Source organism: Bison bison, unplaced genomic scaffold (genome assembly GCF_000754665.1).
Source record: "Bison bison bison isolate TAMUID 2011002044 unplaced genomic scaffold, Bison_UMD1.0 scf7180017864495, whole genome shotgun sequence".
Lineage (NCBI taxonomy): Eukaryota > Metazoa > Chordata > Mammalia > Artiodactyla > Bovidae > Bison > Bison bison.
In genome coordinates, this window is record NW_011495054.1 from 6,887,868 (window position 1) to 6,909,422 (window position 21,555).

The 21,555-nt window shown below is 50.6% G+C and overlaps 1 protein-coding gene across 1 annotated transcript in view; it reads right to left on the reverse strand.

The window, feature by feature from the left end:
- Positions 1-21,555, reverse strand: part of FAM222A (family with sequence similarity 222, member A) — a 61,255-nt gene that overhangs the window by 17,162 nt on the left and 22,538 nt on the right. The window contains exon 2 of the mRNA XM_010828844.1: positions 13,342-13,469. Coding sequence (XP_010827146.1) covers positions 13,342-13,423 — 82 coding nt within the window. The 5' untranslated portion in view covers positions 13,424-13,469. The remainder of the gene's footprint in view (positions 1-13,341; positions 13,470-21,555) is intronic.

Sequence of the window (21,555 nt, forward strand, 5' to 3'; positions counted from 1 at the left end):
GAAGATATTAAGAGGTGGCAAGAATACACAGAAGAACTGTACAAAAAAGATCTTCACGACCCAGATAATCACGATGGTGTGATACTCACCTAGAGCCAGACATCCTGGAATGTGAAGTCAAGTGGGCCTTAGGAAGCATCACTATGAACAAAGCTAATGGAGGTGATGGAATTCCAGCTGAGCTATTTCAAATCCTAAAAGATGATGCTGGAAAGTGCTGCACTCAATATGCCAGCAAATTTGGAAAACTCAGCAGTGGCCACAGGACTGGAAAAGGTCAGTTTTCATTCCAATCCCAAAGAAAGTCAATGCCAAAGAATGTTCAAACTACTGCACAATTGCACTCATCTCATATGCTAGCAAAGTAATGCTCAAAATTCTCCAAGCCAGGCTTCAGCAATATGTGAACCATGAACTTCCAGATGTTCAAGCTGGTTTTAGAAAAGGCAGAGGAACCAGAGATCAAATTGCCAACATCCACTGGATCATCGAAAAAGCAAGAGAGTTCCAGAAAAACATCTACTTCTGCTTTATTGACTATGCCAAAGGTTTTGACTGTGTGGATCACAACAAACTGGAAAATTCTGAAAGAGATGGGAATACCAGACCACCTGGCCTGCCTCTTGAGAAATCTGTATGCAGGTCAGGAAGCAACAGTTAGAACTGGACATGGAACAACAGATTGGTTCCAAATAGGAAAAGGAGTACGTCAAGGCTGTATATTGTCACCCTGCTTATTTAACTTATATGCAGAGTACATCATGAGAAACACTGGGCTGGATGAAGCACAAGCTGGAATCAAGATTGCTGGGAGAAATATCAATAACCTCAGATATGCAGATGACACCACACTTATGGCAGAAAGCGAAGAACTAAAGAGCCTCTTGGTGAAAGTTAAAGAGGAGAGTGAAAAAGTTGGCTTAAAGCTCAACATTCAGAAAATGAGATCATGGCATTCGGTCCCATCACTTCATGGCAAATAGATGGGGAAACAGTGGAAACAGTGGCAGACTAACTAAGGTCCATCTAGTCAAGGCTATGGTTTTTCCAGTATCATGTATGGATGTGAGAGTTGGACTATAAAGAAAGCTGAGCGCCGAAGAATTGATGCTTTTGAACTGTGGTGTTGGAGAAGACTCTTGAGATTCCCTTGGACTGCAAGGAGATCCAACCAGTCCATCCTAAAGGAGATCAGTCCTGGGTGTTCACTGGAAGGATTGATGCTGAAGCTGAAACTCCAATATTTTGGCCACCTGATGCGAAGAATCAACTCATTTGAAAAGACCCTGATGCTGGGAAAGATTGAAGGCAGGAGGAGAAGGGGACGACAGAGGATGAGATGGTTGGATGGCATCATCGACTCAGTGGACATGAATTTGAGTAAACGCGGGGAGTTGGTGATGGACAGGGAGGCCTGGCGTGCTGCAGTCCATGGGGTCGCAAAGAGTCGGACACGACTGAGCGACTGAACTCAATGAACCTAGTATTTACATTGGAGTAGGTACAAGTAATCTAGAGATGATTTAAAAGATAAGCAAGGGACTTCCCTGGTGGTCCAGTGGTTAGGACTCTATACTTTCACTGCCAAAGGCTGGGTTCAGTCCCTGGTTGGGGAACAAACCATGTGGTGCAGCCAAAGAAAGTATACACAAGGATGTGCATTATATATATGTTTTTAGGTTCTTTTCTGTTACAGGTTATTATAAGATGCTGAGTAGAGTTCCCTGTGCTATGCAGTACATTCTTTATTATGTGCTGATGTTCTGAGAATCTTGCTGAATTCTTCTCTTGGAACTTCTGTGCAGTTTAACTTCTAACCCTTAGTCGCTCAGTTGTGTCCACTCTGCCACCCCTTGGACTGTAGCCCACCAGGCTGCTCTGTCCATGGGATTTCATAGGCAAGAATACTGGAATGGGTTGCCATTCCCTTCTCCAGGGGATCTTCCCAACCCAGCGATTGAACCTGGGTCTCCCACACCACAGGCAGATTCTCTAATCCTTAAAACTTATTTTCTCTGTCTTGCTGAGGCGGCCAGCACCTCCGCACAGTGTGGGAAGGCAGTGACCTGGGTCTTCGTCCTCCTCTGACTTTATCAGCTCTCGGGTTGGTTTGTGGTGGTTGCGGTTGAAACCTCTGGTCCTAGTTTGCTGAGACCTTATTTTTATTCATTCAGTTGTAAAAGGGGGCTGCATCCGCCCAGCCTGTCCCGGCTGTCACCTCCGAGCCTCCATCCCCTCCTGGCTTCGTTCTGGGTGGGGGCAGCCCTGGCCTGTCCCTCCATTTCCCTGGCTGCACTTGGCAACGGCTACTTAATTGAATCTGCTGTGTGGCCAGTGGTGGGTTTTTCATTTTATTGGAATCTTAAATCGCTTTGTTTCTTCCTTATTTTATTAGTGTTAGTGGAAGCAGTGGTACCTGCAGGAGTACTCATGGGGCTGGGGGCTCCTGCCTTTGGGGTCCGGGGTGACGGGTGGGAGTCGGGTGAGGAGGGGTGGGCACTGGGGAGAAGAGCTGCTCCAGGACCTTCTTGGGTTCACCACCCCTTGGATGCTTTCCCCTTTAAGACGGGAGAGACAGGCTGGGGAGCCTGTGGTCCCTCTGCGGGCTGGGTGTGGGGAAAGGGCTCCCAGCCTCTGGGGGACATGGGGCAGGTAGAGGGTTTGAGTCTGCTGCCAGGCTCTGGGGGTTCTCGCCTTTTCTTCTCATTCCCACATCACAGCGGAGGAAACTGCGACCCGAGAGGGCCACTCACTCACCCAAGACCACACACACATCCCCTTCAGGGCCAGCCAGGATTTGACCCCCAGACCATCAGGTCTCAGAGCTGGTGCCCTGGGGGATCAGGAGGACAAGGGCGGGGCGGACACTGAACCCGCATCTACAGAGGAAAGGCTGCACCCCTCCCCCAAGATCCCACAGAGTGAGGGCGGAAGCTCACACCCTCTCCCAGGGCAGCCGCCTGGGGCGGTGGGGGGTGGGTAGACCCCTCCACCTTGGACGACTGAGTAAGGCCCCCACCCCCACCCCCTGCACCAGCCAAGCCCCCGTGCTGCCACCGGGGCCCTCTGCCTGGCCCGTGCTCTCAGGGGAGCATGACTCAAAGTGTGTGTTATCAAAACCGTGATAAGAAAGTCAAATATTCATTAAGGGGATGGTCCCCAGGTGGGCGGGTCCTGTTTGGCCCTGCCCAGCTGGGAGCAGCCCCGGGTCTCAGGCCTGAGGCAGGAAAGGGGGATGGACTTTCCCTCCCCGCCTCACTCCCCGCTCCCCCAACCTTTCTTTCCTCCAGGTCACTTTGGTCAGCTGGATCAGGATACAGCAGCCAGCCGCCTGGGCTCCTGGACACGTGGCTGCCCGCGGCCCCCGGGTCCTCCACCTGCCGGATCTCAGGTCCCAGGGGTGAACTGCAGCCGTTTCTGGTTCGCTGGCACGTTCGGGGAGCTCGTGGAGGTCAGTGCTGGGCAGCCCTGTGCAGATAGGCCGCTCTGATGCCATCACCCAGGAAGAAGCGGGAGAGGGGCTCAGACCTGGCCATGTCTTCTCCCCACTGGGTTTCTGACATCATCGTCATCACAGGGGATGGCTTCTTAGGTGCTCTGGCCCCTCGCTTCACAGAAGGGAGCATTCCAGCCCTGAGACCCAACGGGCTCACCCAGGGTCAGGCTGCATGTGGCCCAGTCAAGACCTCTGTCCCTTAGTGACAAACAGCACAGCCTGAGGTCTGGCCATGAGGCTCAGGGCCAGCACTTCCCGTCTGGGTTCTGCCTGGGGGAAGTGGGGGGGAGCGCCACGGGGACAAGTGGGTCGGCCTGGGTGCTCGGGAGTCTTGTCCAGGCCTTGACTGGGCAGCAGGGCACCAATTCAATTTGCTTATCTCCCATCCTGGCTGCCCTCTTTCCCATGCTCTTCAATTACAGGCAGAGTCAGCGACTCTTGCAGGAAGTACAAAGATTTCAGAGGGTCTGAGCAGGCAGGGCAAGTGGGACATCTTTGGTGCCCTCCACATTCTCGTGGGGCTTCCCGGGTGGTGCTAGTGGTAAAGAACCCGCTTGCCAATGCAGGAGACAAGAGATGTGGGTTTGATCCCTGGGTTGGGAAGAGCCCCTGGAGGGAGGGATGGGCTACCCACTCCAGTATTCTGGGGCTTCCCTGGTGGCTCAGATGGTAAAGGAATCCGCCTGCAATGCTGGAGACCTGGGTTCCATCCCTGGGTTGGGAGGATCCCCTGGAAGAGGGCATGGCAACCCCCTCCAGTATTCTTGCCTGGAGAATCCCACGGACAGAGGAGCCTGGCAGGTTATGGTCTATAGGGTCACAAAGAGTCGGACAGGACTGAAGAGACTGAGCACACACGCGCACCACATTCTCTGGTTCCGGCCTCAGAGCGGGGAGGACCAGCCGGGTCATCATGCCCAGCACTTGCCTCCAGCCTGCTGGCAGCAGAGGGCAAGCAGGAAACCCTGGCACCTGGACAGTGGTTAAAATGCACAGACCGTCTGAGCCAGCAAGCCCATCCTGGAATATTATTTTTGCACAGATATACATACATGGCCGAAGGTGGTGTTCACTGCAGCCCTGTTTGGAAGAGCAAGAGACTAGAAACAGCCTAAATGTCCGTCCATGGAGAGACGGGTCAAGATGCTACGTTAACCTGGGGCGAGGGCACGCTTCCTGTCAGGTGGGGAGTGATCTCCCAGCTACATCAGGAAGGAGAAAAAGGCGAGGCACCGAGAAGCATCGGGCTGTGCATGTTGACATAAAAGGTATTTGCTGTCCCTCCCACAGGCATGCATTTTTCAGGAGGGTATTTAAAAAACTGCTAATGCTGGTTTCCTCTGGGAAGGGGAGTTATTTTTCACTGTAAATTCTTATGCTTTCTGAATTATGTGCCACGGACAATCTATTCAGTGAAGTATCTAATTTTATAAAAGAAAATGTGTTCTCCCTGGAGGCTGTGTAAAGGAGGGAAGAGGGGCTGTGCATGAAAAACACTTTTCCTTGAAACGGAAAGCCCTTCCAGCTTATCTGTCATTGTTCTGTTTTTGATGAGGCAGACAAATATTTCTCTAAACCCCTATCTCCGAAAGAACACCATCCGAGGACCTTCAGTTCTGAGGATGTTGATATAACATCTTAGGTCCACCCCCTCCCCCCCCAACCTTGTCTTCCTGGAAATACCCTCCGGAGGCAAGTAATCAAAACTGAACCAGCCTAGGACCTAATCAAAATATATAAGAAAAGGGAAGGAAAAGGCCATAATGGTTGGGGGAAAAAAACAAACCACTCTGCATCAGAAAAAAATGTGGCCACAGAAGAGAGGAAGGTTTTGGCTAAATATTTCATTGTGAAGCCAATAATGTAGTAAGCAAGTGTTTCTCTAAGGCAAAAATGCAAAGAGTAGGATGAAAAGAAACTTATGAAAGGAGAAATGGAATGAGCACAGGGAGAAAAAAGGCGGCACAGAAAACAGGATGAAGAGTGAGCAAAAGGCAAGGGAGACAGTTGGGAAGGCATTCATTAGAAGAGGGCGCATGGGGAAGACACACAAAAGGAAACTGGAGTAACAGAGCACACGCCTGGGAGCTGCCTGTTGAAGGGCACGGACTCCAGGAAAAGACAGACTTGGAAGGGTCAACCCCAAGACTCAGGCTCGGAGAGTCATGGCATGAAAGATGTGGAAAGATCAAAATGAAACCTAGAGGAGGAAGGAGCAGGCTTCAGCTTCTCCATGGTAACATGCAACACTAGAAAAGAACAGAACAAGGTCTACAAAAAAATCCTCAAGGAAACAGAGTGACCCAGGAATGATTTCTTTGCTCATTCAAGTAGAAAGTTCCAGACCGTGCTGAACTTGTGGGGATTCCAGGAGTGTGGTTCACAGGAGGCCTTAAGCTATGGACTAGAGGGCAACTTCAGATGATGGGAAACAAGGTAAGAGAGCTGGTGGCGAGCACGGCCCCTAGTCATCTAGGACCCTGCGATGGAACGGCCTGTGGTGATGCAACCAGACGCTAACAGCACAAGCCCTTGGGAGGAAGGTAATGGTATCAATAAGAAGGGAGAGAGGGGATCAGAAGTATAAATAAATACACAGGTGTCCTCATTTTTAATAGCTGGGATCAAAAGATATTTAAAGCTGAAGTCAGTTAATAGAGGTTTAAAAGGATGACGTGACACCGAGAAAATGCTATAGAGAGAAGGATATACACTAATTTCATCATTTTGTTTATTTTAGGGTAGATGGAATAGACGCCGTGTCAAAGAAATAGAAAATTAGGGAACTGTTGAACACTGCAGCACTGGAAAAAGGATCCCAGCCTTTCCTATGATTAGTAGGTACACAGAGAACTTAGATCACACGGGGAAAGACTTTTCAAAGCCATTAAAACAAAGCGTTGCATGACTGAACTAATACCAGACATCTGTTGCATCAATAAATGTAAATGGGCTAAACTCTCCTAATAAACATTTTTTAAAAGGCATTCAGATTGGATCACAAAGCTTAATTCAACTCTATATTATATGAGTCACAGCTAAACAAAGTAATTCAGAAAGGTTGAAATAAAAGGACTGGCAAAGGTTTCAAGAAAAACTGTGAATTAAAAAAGCATCTTAATATGAGGTTACCATCTTAATAGATAAAGTTGAATCCAAGCCAAAAAGTATTAAATACAGCCAAGAAGGATGCAATTCACTATGAAGATTTAAGGTACTAATATCTGTGCATTAAATAGCATTGCATCACCATTTATAAGGCCAAAGCTTTAGGAGCTACAAGCAGCAGCAGACTGGCACACATTACCAGTAGGCATCTACTCCATTTCTCTATCATGACAGGTAAGTACAATACACAAGACCTAATTAATGGGGCCATCCCCAAGAAAAAGAAATGCAAAAAAGGCAAAATGGCTGTCTGAGGAGGCCTTACAAATAGCTGAGAAAAGAAGAGAAGCAAAAGGCAAAGGAGAAAAGGAAAGATACACCCATTTGAATGCAGAGTTCCAAAGAATAGCAAGGAGAGATAAGAAAGCCTTCCTCAGTGATCAGTGCAAAGAAATAGAGGAAATCAATAGAATGGGAAAGACTCGAGATCTCTTCAAGAAAACTAGAGATACCAAGGGAACATTTCATCCAAAGATAGGTATACTAAAGGACAGAAATGGTATGGACCTAACAGAAGCAGAAGATACTAAGAAGAGGTGGCAAGAATACACAGAAGAACTCTACATAAAAGATCTCCATGACCCAGATAGCCATGATGGTGTGATCACTCACCTAGAGCCAGACATCATGGAATGAGAAGTCAAGTGGGCCTTAGGAACAATCTGTATGAACAAAGCTATTGGAGGTGATGGAATTCCAGCTGAGCTATTTCAAATCCTAAAAGATGATGCTGGAAAGTGCTGCACTCAATATGCCAGCAAATTTGGAAGACTCAGCAGTGGCCACAGGACTGGAAAAAGTCAGTTTTCATTCTAATCCCAAAGAAAGACAATGCCAAAGAATGTTCAAACTACTGCACAATTGCACTCATCTCACACGCTAGCAAAGTAATGCTCAAAATTCTCCAAGAAGGCTCCAACAGTATGTGAACCAAGAACTTCCAGATGTTCAAGCTGGATTTAGAAAAGGCAGAGGAACCAGAGATCAAATTGCCAATATCTGCTGGATCATCGAAAAAGTAAGGGAGTTCCAGAAAAACATCTACTGCTGCTTTATTGATTATGCCAAAGTCTTTGTGTGGATCACAACAAACTGTGGAAAATTCTTCAAGAGATGGGAATGCCAGACCACCTTATCTGCCTCCTGAGAAATCTGTATACAGGTCAAGAAGCAATAGAACCGGACATGGAACAACAGACTGGTTCCAAATCAGGAAAGGGGTACGTCAAGGCTGTATACTGTCACCCTGCTTATTTAACTTATATGCAGAGTATATCATGTGAAATGGTGGGCTGGATGAAGCACAAGCTGGAATCAAAATTGCCAGGAGAAATATCAATAACTTCAGATATGTAGATAACACCACCCTTGTGGCAGAAAGCAAAGAGGAACTAAAGAGCCTCTTGATGAAAATAGAAGAGGAGAGTAAAAAAGCTGGCTTAAGACTCAACATTCAGAAAACAAAGATCATGGCATCTGATCCCATCACTTCATGGCAAATAGATGGGGAAACAATGGAAACAGTGACAGACTCTCTTTTCTTGGGCTCCAAAATCACTGCAGATGGTGATTGCCGCCATGAAATTAAAGACACTTGCTCCTTGGAAGAGAAGCTATGAAAAACCTAGACAACATATTAAAAAGAGACATTACTTTGCCAATAAATGTCCCACTAGTCAAAGCTATGGTTTTTCCAGTGGTCATGTATGGATGTGAGAGTTGGACTATAAAGAAAGCTGAGCGCCAAAGAATTGATGCTTTTGAACTGTGGTGTTGGAGAAGACTCTTGAGAGTCCCTTGGACTGCAAGGAGATCAAACCAGTCAATTGTAAAGGAAATCAGTCCTGAATATTCATTGGAAGGATGGATGCTGAAACTCCAATATTTTGGCCACCTGATGCGAAGAACCAACTCATTGGAAAAGACCCTGATGCTGGGAAAGATTGAAGGCAGGAGGAGAAGGGGACGACAGAGGATGAGATGGTTGGATGACATCACCGACTGGATGGACATGAGTTTGAGCAGGCTCTGGGAGCTGGTCATGGACAGGGAAGCCTGGCATGCTGCAGTCCATGGGGTCGCAAAGAGTCGGACACAACTGAGTGACTGAACTGAACTGAATTAATGGGGTAGATATAATTAGTAAATACTAAACTCTGAGCCCTGAAAAAAAGCCACATCTTTTCAAATTCCCATAAAAAGTCATAAAACTCACAAAAAACCCAGAGATCATATGGCAAAGAAAACTTCACTGAAGTCCAAAAAAGTAGAAATCTTAGTATTATCTGATTATAATGCAATAGAACTAGAAATAACAAAACACAAAAGCACCCACTACCTGGGCTCATAGATGGAACTCAGATGAGCTTGAAGCCAAAGAAGAAATCAGAACCAAAATTCTGTGGCCCCATGGACTGTAGCCTGCCAGGCTCCTCTGTCCATGGGATTATCCAGGCAAGAATACTGGAGTGGGTAGCCACTCCCTCCTCCAGGGATCTTGCCAACCCAGGGATCAAACCCGAGTCTGTTGTGTCTCCTGCATTGGCGGGTGAATTCTTTACGCACTAGGGCCATCTGGGAAGCCCATAGAGTATTTAGAAAGTACTGATAAAAATACACGTTAGAACCTATAGGATACATCTAAAGCAGTGCTCGGAGAATTCAGAGCCTTAATTTTCCTTTTTTTCTTGTTTAGCAGTATAAAGATCTAAGCCTCTCAAAAATTTTTTTAAAAAGCAAAGCAGGAGCCTTTTAATAAAGACAAATGCATAAATTAATGAATTAGAAACCAGAAAAGGGTAATTACTAATAAATGGATCCTAAAGATGTTTCATTTTGGAAAGGAGGGGGGTAGATAACCTCATTAGCTAACTAACCTAATCAAAAGGGGGAGCACAAAATATACAGTATCAGAAACAAGGGTAACATAGTCATTTAGAGGAATTTATTTTCGGAAGCCTCAGGCAAATAAATTTTAAAACCTGGATAAAACGGGTACTTTTCTAGAGAAACATAATTTACCAAATTCATTCAAGAACCTTTAAATCGATCATTACGGAAGGAATGGCGAATATCTCAGGGCTACCCAGACCTCCACCTCCCCCAAATAAATGCACTGGCCTAGACTGCTTCATGGAGGATCAACCAATCTTTAAAGAACAGATAATCCATTTCTACTTACGATCTTATAAAGCAGAGGAAGGAGGAAAGCCTCCACTGTCTTTGTGAAGTGAGTGTAACACTGACGCTAAAACCCAACAAAAACTGTTCCCAAGAAAGAAAACTAAAGCCGAATGTCACTGATGAAATTGAAGTAAAACTATTAAATAGAAAATGCAACCCCATGGTATGTTACAAAGAAATATTTCTCATGACCAAGTGGGAACCAACCAGGAAGGCAAGGTTGGTTCATTACTAAGAAATCTGTATTATTATTCACATTAAGAGAACAAGGGAGGAAAAAAAACAACCTATGATCAGTTTCACAGACACTGAGAAGTTCAAATTCCAGTCTTGATTTTTAAAATTCTTAATATAACAGGAATAGGTAGACACTTATTTTTAACCTGATAAAGTATCTGCCCCTAGACCAGCATTTTGTGTTATGAGGAGATCCTAGAAGGTTCTGGTTAAAGTCAGAGACAAAGCAAGAATGTCTATTGTGACCACGATTATTTTTTATTGTTCCAGGGATAGTAGGCAACCTTAATATGACAAAGAAATCAAGGTATAAAACTTGCAAAGCAGGAGGTCAAATTATTGCTTACGAATGATTTGATAGTGTAACTGGAAAACTTAAGAGACGAAATTGAAAAAGCTTTATAAACAACAAAATTCAGTAAGGTGGCAGGAGTTAATAGCCTTTATTTAAACACTTATGGAAGAAAAGATTAGCCACGAAAGGTTAATGTTCCAGAGGCAGGAAACTTTAAAAATGTGCAAAGGTCTAAACGAAGACAGTACTAACCCGTTCCTGAGGGACACGGAAGAAAGTCTGAACAAACAGAAAGGGACAGACCATGTTATTGGAGGGAAAGACATCACAAAAGTGTCACTTCTTCCTAAATTAATTTATAAATTGCATGCAATCCCAGTAAAAACCCAAACAGGATTTTGTTCTTACCTAGATAAGTTGATTCTGTGGTCCAGACAGAAAACTAATAGAACCAAGAGGTTTTTGCATAAGAGAATGATGAATAACAAGCAGGAAGCACCACCAAGTATTAAAATGTGTTACACACATGCTATGACATGGGTGAGCCCTGCAAACGCTGTGCAGGGGCAAGAAGCCAGTCACAGGAGGCCACGTACTGTATGGTCCCTTCCCAGTAAAGGCCGAGAGAGAGGAACCTGTAGAGAACGGAAGATGAAGGAGTGGGTAAAGGGATTTCTTCTGAGCTGACAGGAATGCCCTAAAATGGACTGGGGTGATGGTTGCAAAATTCTGTAAGTATATAAACCACTGAAGGGTACACTCGGATGGGTGGATTGTATGGTACGTGAATAATATCTCAACAAAGGTGTATTATACTGCTACAATAATTAAACCAGCATTGCACTGATATTTGAATATACTTGTATCCATACCCCAACTTTGCACCAGATAAATTACCAAACATATCAAAGATTATATATTTTAAAAATTAAACCAGAGAAGAACTAGAAGAAACCCTGGGGAAGCTCCCTCTCTTTTTTTTTTTTTTTAACAGCCTCAGAATGAGAAACGACATTAAGTATGACACAAAATCCAAAGTCCATAAAAGGAAATACTGACAAATTTCACTTCACCAAAAAAAAGTCCTCCATGACAGAATCAAAGACAAATGACAATCTGGGGGAAACATCTGCAGTTCATAGAAGAGACAGAAATCTAATTCCATCATATACAAAGAGCTCCTATAAATCAATAAGGACAAGACCCAGTGGGGGAAAAATAGATCAAGAGGATGAACAGATAAATCAAACCACATCCGTCAAAGTTACAAATGCACATACCTTTGAGCCCGTATTTCCTCTTGCAGAAATCTACGGTATGGTTTTACTCACATCTCTGTGGCACATACCCAGGGGCAGTTTGTTGCTGCGCTGCTTGTAATGGCAGGTGGGGCACGGTTCTCCTTAGGGGACGGGCCAAGAAAACAATGGATCGTCCGCGCTACGACAAACTACGGGCAAAGAATGAGGGAGCTCTTCGGATGCTGACATGCAGGATGTGTTGCTAAGTGAGAAAAGTGAGGCGTCGGACAGTGGGTACAGTCTGTGCAGACACACGTACTTGCTGGCACGTGCACAGAACATCTGGGGAACACACAGGAGTGGAGAGGAGGCTTTGTCTCTCTACCCCTTTATTCCTTTGGAACACTGGACTACATGAGTATATTACCGTCTAAAGATTGTTCTTCTTCAGCGGCTCTCTTTGAGACCCCATGGACTGTAGCCCCCCAGGCTTCTCTGTCCATGGGATTCTCCAGGCAGGAATACTGGAGTGGGTTGTCATTTCCTTCTCCAGAGGGATACTGCCAGACCTGGAATCGAACCCATGTCTCCTGCACTGGCAGGTGGATTCTTTACCTCTGAACCACCAGGGAAGCCCCTATCTAAAGATAAATACATATTAAAAAAAGAATAAAGCAACAATATAAACACAGTAATAAATGGTAATCCTGTGCTACAATAGGGAAGGGTGGGGACTGGGGACTGTGGTGAACTGGAGAGGAATATCCCTTTAAAGACGCAGGCGTTCTGTTCTAACTGATAGCTGCAGTACAGGAGGAACACAGGCCTGTGTTACCAGATTTTCTGATTCAAGACACACTAGATCCAGATTTTTATGCATATCTCCCTACTTTTTAAAATGTTTCTAAATACTTAAAAAATAACAAAAACAACAACAAATCTATGGTGGTTAAGAATAATTGGCTCAGAGGGCTTGGGACCCCTCTCCTGTATGGTAAAGGAGGACAGACCCTTGGAAGTTACCAAGTCCAGATCCCTAACTTGACCCATTGAAAAAACCAAGGTCCAGAGAGGAGAAAGGACATGCCCAAGACCACACAGCAATCCAAGCCCCAAGCTGGATCCCATTTGGGACTACAGTTGACTTTTGAACGATATAGGGGTTAATTTGAACATAATTTACAGTTGGCCCTCCACGTCCTCGGTTCCTCCACCAACCGCGGACCCTGGAGTACTATAGCGTTCACTACTGAAAAATATCCATGTATAAGTGGACCCACACGGTTCAAACCTGCGTTGTCCCAGGGTTAAGCATGTTTGCTTTCCCGTGATCCTACTCTCTGCTGACACAGACAGACATGGCATGTGGCAGGCCACGGAGGAAGTGCTGGGGTTGGGGTCCCGGTGCTGGTAAGTAGCCAGAGGAGGCTGCTGGGGAGGAAGGTCGCGCCCGGTGGGTGTCAGCCAGGCAAAGGGAGTGGGTGCCACTGTCAGGGAGGGACCCCAGCCTCCCAGAGGCCTGGGAGGGCACAGAGCGGCCAGAGCAGGCTGGCAGTAAGGGGACACGCTGGAATGGGGACGGCTTTCCCCGCCTGAGAGCTGCCCTGCCACGGCCCGAGGCGGGGTGAACTCGGCGTGTCCCGGAGGATGCCAGCCCCGGGGCCTGGAGCGGGCAGAGGAAGGGGTAGGGGCCAGGGCTGCGGGGAGGGCGCGTCACTCACACTTGCGCAGCTCCAGGCTCTTGGTCGGGCAGGCCAGGTGTTGGCCAGGGGCGTTCTGGGTCCTCTGCAGACAGGCCAGCATGGCTGAGCTGGGGGCCCACAGCGGGGCGTGCTCTGCCGTGGGGTCCCTGTGAAGAGGGGAGAGGAGGTGCTGGTCACACGGGCCGCTCCAGGCCTATCTCCCAGCTCCCCACCCAGCCCGACTCACCCCTGCTCCCAGGGGCTTCCCAGATGCCCCCAGGCGTGCTCTGACCCTCGCCCACTCCATGCTCTCTCAGCAGTTCCCCTCCATGTTCCTTCAGGTGGCGGTGGGCTCCATTCTCTCGTAACCACCTGCCAGCAAATCTGTACCAACCCCCCTCCTTCCTCCTCCCCGCTCCCCACCTTCAGCCTTGAGCTCATGAAGGGCACAGACCTCCCATCTGTAGGGTCATCTCGGGAAGCTACACGGAGGGGAGGGGTGTCCGGGAACTGCCTGTGACACACAGGGTTCCCACTCATTGAAGTGTTGGTCTCCCCGCCACCACCCCAGTCTAGAGACTTCTCACAGTACCCCTAGAAGGGTGAGATGTCCAGGGTGGGGTCCCCGCGAGAACCGGGGGTGACCTGTGCTGAGTCTGACCTTGGTCTCAGACTGAGCCCTGAGACCAGGCCCGAAAGGCCACCAGGCCCCCTGACTGAGTCCCCAAGCCCAAACAGAAAAGGCAAGGCCCACCCAGGGCGGCTCAGACGTGGCTCCGGACAGGTCCACGTGGGCTCACTCACCCAGATTCACACAGAAGTGAGCATTTTTAGCTACACAAAACCTCACTTTCCCCGAGAACCTGGAGCCTCTGAGGGGCAAGATGACACGGGCAGGGCCTGCCCTGGATGGATGGGGAGAGGGCGGGATGTTTCCTGCCAGGGAAAGGTGGGCCCAGGTATAGGCTCAACCCCGGACACTGCTGAGGATCACCCAGCCCGGGTGCCCCATCCCCACCCCCACCGCCAAGGCCCAAGCTGCCAAGCGGGGCGGCTGGTTTTAAAAAAGAAGAAAGCGGAGGGGAGGGTGTGTTGAAGGGGAAGAAAGGGAAGTTATTTAATACTAAACAGGTGTCTGGAGCCCTAAATTCTGCCGCTTTCTTCTAATAATGAAGTATTCATGAGGAAAAGCCTTTTTTCACTACTTTCTTAAGATACTAATTTCACAACAAGCTCCTTGTTACCGAGCAATTATTCCAATCTTGTATTTCCCCGAGACGGCTGCAGCCCCGTCTGTCCTGGACTCTCGGTAAATGAAAGACAATCACGTCCCCACCTTTCATTATGCTCTATTTTACTTTCAGCAAAGGTACCCTGAAAGAAATGATTTACTCTGAAAGGGACTTTTATTCAGTTTCAAAACCAATTTTCTCCTATTACTGTCTCAGAAAAAAAAAAAGAGAGGGAGAGAGAGATGGGTGGTGGATGGGGGAGGGTCGGTGGGTCTAATGCCTCCCCTCCCCAACCCCCCAATCGCCAGCCTTAACGCAGCGACGCGATAAAAGCTTCGGTATCCGCTTCCTGGCTTTGATTTCTGGTAATTTTAAAATATGCCATTACAATCAGGCAGAAATTACACAGTTGAAGAAGGGAATGAAGTGGGGCTTACTGCAGGGACGAAAGCCCTTGACTGCGGAAGGAGGCGCCGCTCCCCGGAGACTCGGGACGTGAGCAAGCCGGCAGTAGGCCACGCTGGGGGCCCTTGGGGACACACCACACTCCTGGGGGCAGCCAGGCCCCCTCGGACACGCCACCCACCATGCTGGGCGTCCGCACACACCCGGAGGCGCTTACCACATCCATTTTCCTGGCACACCAGGACGCACCCTCGCCCACCCCAAGTGACACGCCCCTCCAGCACCTCTCAGCACACACGGGCCATCCACGGAAACACACACACCATCGTGTGCCTGCCTGGAAGGTGAGAGGCCTGGGGGCACCCTGGCAGCCCGGCCTCAGGTCCCCACTCTAGCCCAGAGCACCAGCCACCTCTCGCTGCTCTGACACTTAGGGGGACAGAGGGGAGAGGCCAGCCAGGCCCCAGCAAGCCCTCTCTTTTCAAGGACAAAACCCAGAGGGAGACGGTGCCCTCCCCGGGGCCCTCAGCTGCCAGGGGCTGGGTGAGCTTGGCCCCTCTGCACTGGGCTGCACTGCTGCCCGCAGGCTGGCACCGTGCTGGGCAGCGAAGGAGAGAGGTCAGCACCCAGAGGAAACCTGGGCTGCAGGCCCAGAAGCTCCCCCACCTCCGTGCCTGTGTGACCCCCCGGGGAGTCCCTGCCCCTCGCTGACCTTGTAAAAGCACCTCTGTGATCCCTCCCAGGTCAGTCTTCTCCAGGTTCCTGGCCCAGCCCAGCCACCCGGGTTGGTCCTCCTCACCTCTGGCCAATCGCCAGGCGCCCAGAAGCCCAGCCCCTATCCAGCACACCCCCTTCCTCAGGGGTCAAGCACCCTAGCCTGCTTTTCAGTGGAAAAGGGCAAGCCGGGGGCTGCAGTGCTTATTGGGTGAGGGGTAGGCCGCCTATTCTGGGGCCTCCCCAGCCTCTCTCAGGCTCCCCTGGTGGCTCAGTCAAGAATCTGCCTACAATGTGGGAGACCCGGGTTCGATCCCTGGGTCGGGAAGATCCTCTGGAGAAGGGAACGGCTACCCACTCCAGGATTCTCACCTGGAGAATCTCGTGGACAAAGAAGCCTGGTGGGATACATACAGTTCATGGGGTCACAATGATCGGACACGACTGATCAACTAACACCAGACCCCAGCAAATGCCCTTCCCATGGGGCTCTGGTTTCAGCATGCTTAGATGTGGACACCCAGGCAGTTCTGGGGTATGTGAGAGACCACGAGGCCCAGCTCGGGGGCCACAGAGGATTCCCCAGGGGAGATGGAGTCCACGGGAAGGCCTCAGCTCAGCTTTCCTGGTGCAGCCGCCTGGCTCAGTCTGTCCCGTGCCCGTGGAGGACCAGCCGTCTGAGCGGCCGGCTGCACGTGGAGAAGAGGGATATCTTCCTGGGCCCCCAGTACCCCAACCCCCTGCCGCTTCTCCCAGGGGGAGGTCGCAAAGAGTCGCACGTGACTGAAGCGACTGAGCACATACACACATATCATCTGCAAACAAGACAAAACAACCTTCTTACTGGCCCAAAGCTTCTCTGGTGCCAGAAGAGAGCCGGACCCTCTTTACCTGGCCCTCAAGGCCACTATGACCTGCCCCACCACCCTCCGTCATCTCTCCTTGCTCCTCCAGCCCACTGGCCCCCAAACCTTTGCTGGCGCTGGTCTGTCCACTTATGGGACTGCCACCTGATCCCTGTAACTCAGACTCGGGCTCCCCTCCTCTGGGCACCCCCGCTCATGACCCTAATCACACAGAGTTGTAACTGCCGATTTTCGTGTCTGTTTCTCTCCGCTGGACTGTTGAGTTTCTCGGGGGCAAGGACGGTGTCTTATTTGTCTCTTTCTCCCCAAAGCCTGGCAGAGAGCAATCGCTTAATAAAGAGGTGTTGAATGATGGGCCAAATCCATGAATTTAGTTACTGTCAGATGAAGTGATGTGGGGCCCAGAGAAGCCAAGTGTCCTGCAAAAGGTCACACAGCAAACTGGAGAGAGGACTGGAGCAGGTGCTTAAGACAGTCATGATCTTTCAGTGACCTCCCCCACCCCCTCTCTGCTTGGCATCAACCCGCCTGCAGAAAGCCAGCTGCCCAGAGCCCCCACCCCTACTCATGACTACTCCCTCAGCAGGGACCATCCTGGGAGAGCTGCTCGTTTTGAAACCCTATCTGCAAATCAGGCTGTTTAGAAGCCCAAGGTCTTTTGTGACTTTAATAATATAAAAGTGGGCGGTGGGGAGGGGGAAACGTCGCAAGCCTCAATGATTAGACTGATTTGGCTACCGTCCCTGACTCGGGGGCTGATAAGACGCCTTATCTCGGAGGCACCCCTAGGAAAAGGTCCCCTCCACCAGATAATGCCCCCAGCTGTCGATATGCCCTTTCATAGCTGAGGATTTAGATAAAGGAAATGTGACAGGGGAGGGGAAAGAAAGGAAGGAACTTCCTGAGTCCGAGGAGGAATTGAGTCTGCTGCTCGCCTTGGCAGAACAATGCACAGCAGACGGATGTCTAAAGGCTGCCTTTATATTTATTAGAAGAACAGGGAACTGGGGCCTTTGGCCCTGCCCGCCTTTTGTCATCCCTTCCAGCCTGTCTGGCTGCAGGGGGTGTTGGGGAGCCACCCCTCCCCACGCTGCCAGTGGGAACAGGGAGCTTGAAACTAACAATACACAGCTGGTGCTAATAATAGCAGCATGCATCGAGGGAACGCTCCCTCTGGGCCACGCCCCACACGCATCCAGTCTGTTACACCTCACCCCGTCCTCCTCCGAGCAGCCTCCCTGGTGGCTTCTATCTCTAGGCCCATTTCACAGATGAGGAACCGGTCACAGAGAGGGGATGTCATGTGCCCATGGTCACACAGCTTTCAGGGGGCACAGCCTGAGGGCATCAACCCCAGCCAAGGCCTGCCGCCTCGGGCCTCCAGCCTTGGCTCCATGCTGGGGGCTGGGGCCGCCTCCCATCTCGCAGGCAGCTGGGCAGGAAGGAGCAGAAGCAAGGTCGTGCTTCTCCCCAGTCTCTGGCTCCTCTCCAGGAGGCTCTAGGATCACAGAAAGAGAGATGAAAGGCAGGGGAGGAGGAAGAGAGGGCCCCCAGGAGGCCACTGATTCATCCCATGAACATTCACAGAGGACAATCTGGGAGGGCCACGTGGGCAGAGCAATCCTGAGATGGCTAGAGCAAGGCCCTGCCTCCAGGAGGGAACCATTCTGAGGTGGCCGTCGTTTACCCAGCCATTCATTCACTCATTCAGGCAGCAAACACTCCTGGAGCATCTTTTGGGGACCAGCCCTGTGCCATGTGCTGGGAGGATGGAAATCTGTGAGGACATCCTGCCAAGATAGAATATCCAACCAGACTGCATGCTCCCAAGGCCGGCCTGCTTGAAGTGGAATTCTCTGGCCTCTCCCCTCGGCCTCTGATATCTCCCTAAAGAGCCAGGTGGGCAGAACTCTCCTCCAGGCATCCTGTAGGTCAGAGTCTGCCTTTGCCATGCCAGCTGGGGTGGCCCTGAGCAGGTGGGAGGCAGGGACACACCTCCACAGCAGGAGGCGGCTGTGACCCTGTGAAGGCCGCTCCCAGCCTTCCCTCCTCCCGGGAGCTGCCCCTTCTGGCCTCTGTGGCTCCACTCAAGGCCAAAGATGGGTTGTGGCTGAGAAGAGGTCATGCCAGGCCGTCCTGGCGTCCAGTGGGACTAGGAGTTCAGAGTAGAGGGCCAGCCCCGGAGGCCTTAGGATGGCACCTGCCAGGCAGGGGCCAAGCCCCAGGGTTCTGACTGGCTGAGTGACCTTGAAGTCACAACCCTTCTCTGAGTCTCAGTTTCCCTCGTGGGATCCTGATGGGGAGTGGCCCAGACGATCGGAGGAGGCGATATTACTGTGTGGTTTTCCAACACAATCCAGGACACTAGCTGTGTGCAAGACACAGGGCTGAGTCCACACCCAGCGGGGTTTAAATGCAGTCGAGAGGAGCCCAGACAGGAGGCTGATAAAACCCATGCTGTTAAGTGCCGAGTGGACAGTGGGACTCCAAGTTTGCCAACAACAGGTGAAGGCGATGCCTGCTATTCCCCAGGCCTCATGACCTTCACTCAGCGCGGGCTGCAGTGCCCCCGCCCACCTCCCCCCTAACCCCGCGATTCTCACCTCCAACCCCTGCACTGCACTTGAAGCCTCGCTCTCCTTCACCCTTTCTCTGCCCCCAGCCCAGCCCCACCTGCCAGGAAGAATTTGAAGTTGAGGCAGGAGGACCAGGATCTGGGAGGGGCAATGAGCACTGGACTTCGAGCCATGGAGAGCTGGGTTGGAGCCTGACTGTGTGGCCTGAGTGGCTCCCTTCTCTGGATGGGTTCCTACCACCACGAGCCGAGCCGGGCCAGCACAAGGCCTCAGAAAGCTCAAGGCCCCCCTGTACTGGAAGGGGCAGGATCTGCCTGACCTTGACCAGGACAGAAGGGTGGAGGGACCCTCACCCAAGAGTGCCGCAAGGTGCACGGCCCCTCCCCTATGACAGGCGGGTCCACTGTCTGTCTGTCTTTTGCTCCTCTGTCTCTCTGTCGCTTGTTCTCTCTGCCCCTCTCTCCTGGCGCTTCTCTTCTTCCTTGCTGTCTCCTTTCTCACTCCTTTCCTGACCCCACTCTCCCCTGCCCCTTCCCCATCCAACCCCCCCAACTCTCTCTGCAAGGCAGCCAGAGTACTAGCCCACCCCACCCCCTCCTACCGCTCCCTCCCCCATTCCCGTTCCAAGCCCCAAGCCCGAGGCCTTCCAGGGGACCCTGTTAATAATTAAATGTTAATCTAAAAAGCAATTTGAGCTGTGGCTAGGCAGATCTGGTTAGAGATTACATTAGCATGGAGGAGGCGAGGGTAATTTTCTTTAACCCCTCTCCTGATCTCTCAAGCCCAGGAATCTTCAAGTCACACTGGCACTGCTGATTAAACGGGAGCAGGGCTTGGCTGTGGATAAGAGGCCTGTGAAAAGTGATTATTTCCCACTGCTGTTTGGGCTGCAGCAGAACCAGAAAGGGGATTTTCACTCTTTTTAAGGTTGGGGGAGGAGGAGGGCTCTGGCCCCTTCAAGAGGAGGCCTCATCCACGGCCAGGATTACCACTACATACATCCCTGCCCCCACACAGGCCAGAGGTCTCTCTAAAATGCTAATCTGGCCCCAGAACATGACCTGGCTCCCTCTGTTCCCAGGACAGAGATGCTAGCCTCCTGCTTAGGGGTTGGCACCCCTCCATTTCGTCCCCACAGTTCTTAGCACCTTGTCTGGGTCCCACCCTGGGTGGCAGGGCACTGGAGCCACTGATGCTGGTGGCTCAGGGCTGCAGGGGATGCCAAAGAGAGAATCGCCGATCAAAAATTCGGGTTGGTGGACAGCAGAGTCCAGAGGTGGGCATCCCTCAAGATGTGCCTCTCACCTCCACACCTGCAGGCCTTAGCCCATGCCATCCCTTCTGCTTGAAGCCCTTGAAGTTCTACTTGGTGTTCAACTGAAGCCCAGGTTGCTCAAAGGCTTTTCAGAGACATAAAGGATACCCCATAAATATTTGATGAATAATCGGAGTGTCCTAAGTGGCTGTCCCTGATCCCTCCTCCATGGGTGTACAGAGCCTGCACACAGCAGGCCCTCAGGAAACCATCTCATTAAAGAAAGATGGGCTGGCCCACGGAGCTGGGGCTAGGCAGGGCTCAGGAAGTAGCCAAACGGGACACAGAGCTAAGAACTGCGGTGGGCTGCTGGCCCTTCAGCACCACGGCCAGCTCCCAAGGCAAACACCTGGGAGAAAGGGCCGGGGCGGAGCCTGGGAGCCTAAGGTCAGTTGCCAAGGGAACTACCGTGCCTTAACTGGCCCAGGGAACACTCCAACCTCTACAGATGATGACTTGACAAATTCAGCACCTACTATGTGCCAGGTCTTGGGCTAGATGCTGAGGCAGATGCCAGAAGACGGGTGTGTGCATCAGAAGGGCAATTATGAGGCAAGGAGGCAAGCATACCCTTGATGGAGCCAACCTACCTGGCCTGGGGGGTAAGGCCAGGGACAAGGGACAGCCCCACTCCCTCATAAGGAGGGTGACCATATTGTGTCCCAGGTTTCAGAGCCAGATGTCTGAGCTTTGTTCCTTAACCAAATCCCAGGTTTATCTATTATAAGCCTTCGGTCTCTCAGTTGTGTCCAACTCTTTGTGACCCCATGGACTGCAGCACGCCAGGCCTCCCTGTCCATCACCAACTCCTGGAGCTTGCTCAAACTCATGTCCATCTAATCGGTGATGCCATCCAACCATCTCATCCTCCGTCGTCCCCCTCTCCTCCTGCCTTCAATCTTTCCCAGCATCAGGGTCTTTTCCAAGGAGTCAGCTCTTCACATCTGTTAAGTCTAGCCTTGGGCAAATGCCTCCATCTCTCTGGGCCTCAGTTCAGTTCAGTACAGTCGTTCAGTCGTGTCCGACTCTTTGCCACCCCATGGACTGCAGCACATCAGGCCTCCCTGTCCATCACCAACTCCTGGAGTTTACTCAAACTCATTTCCATTGAGTCAGTGATGTCATCCAACCATCTCATCCTCTGT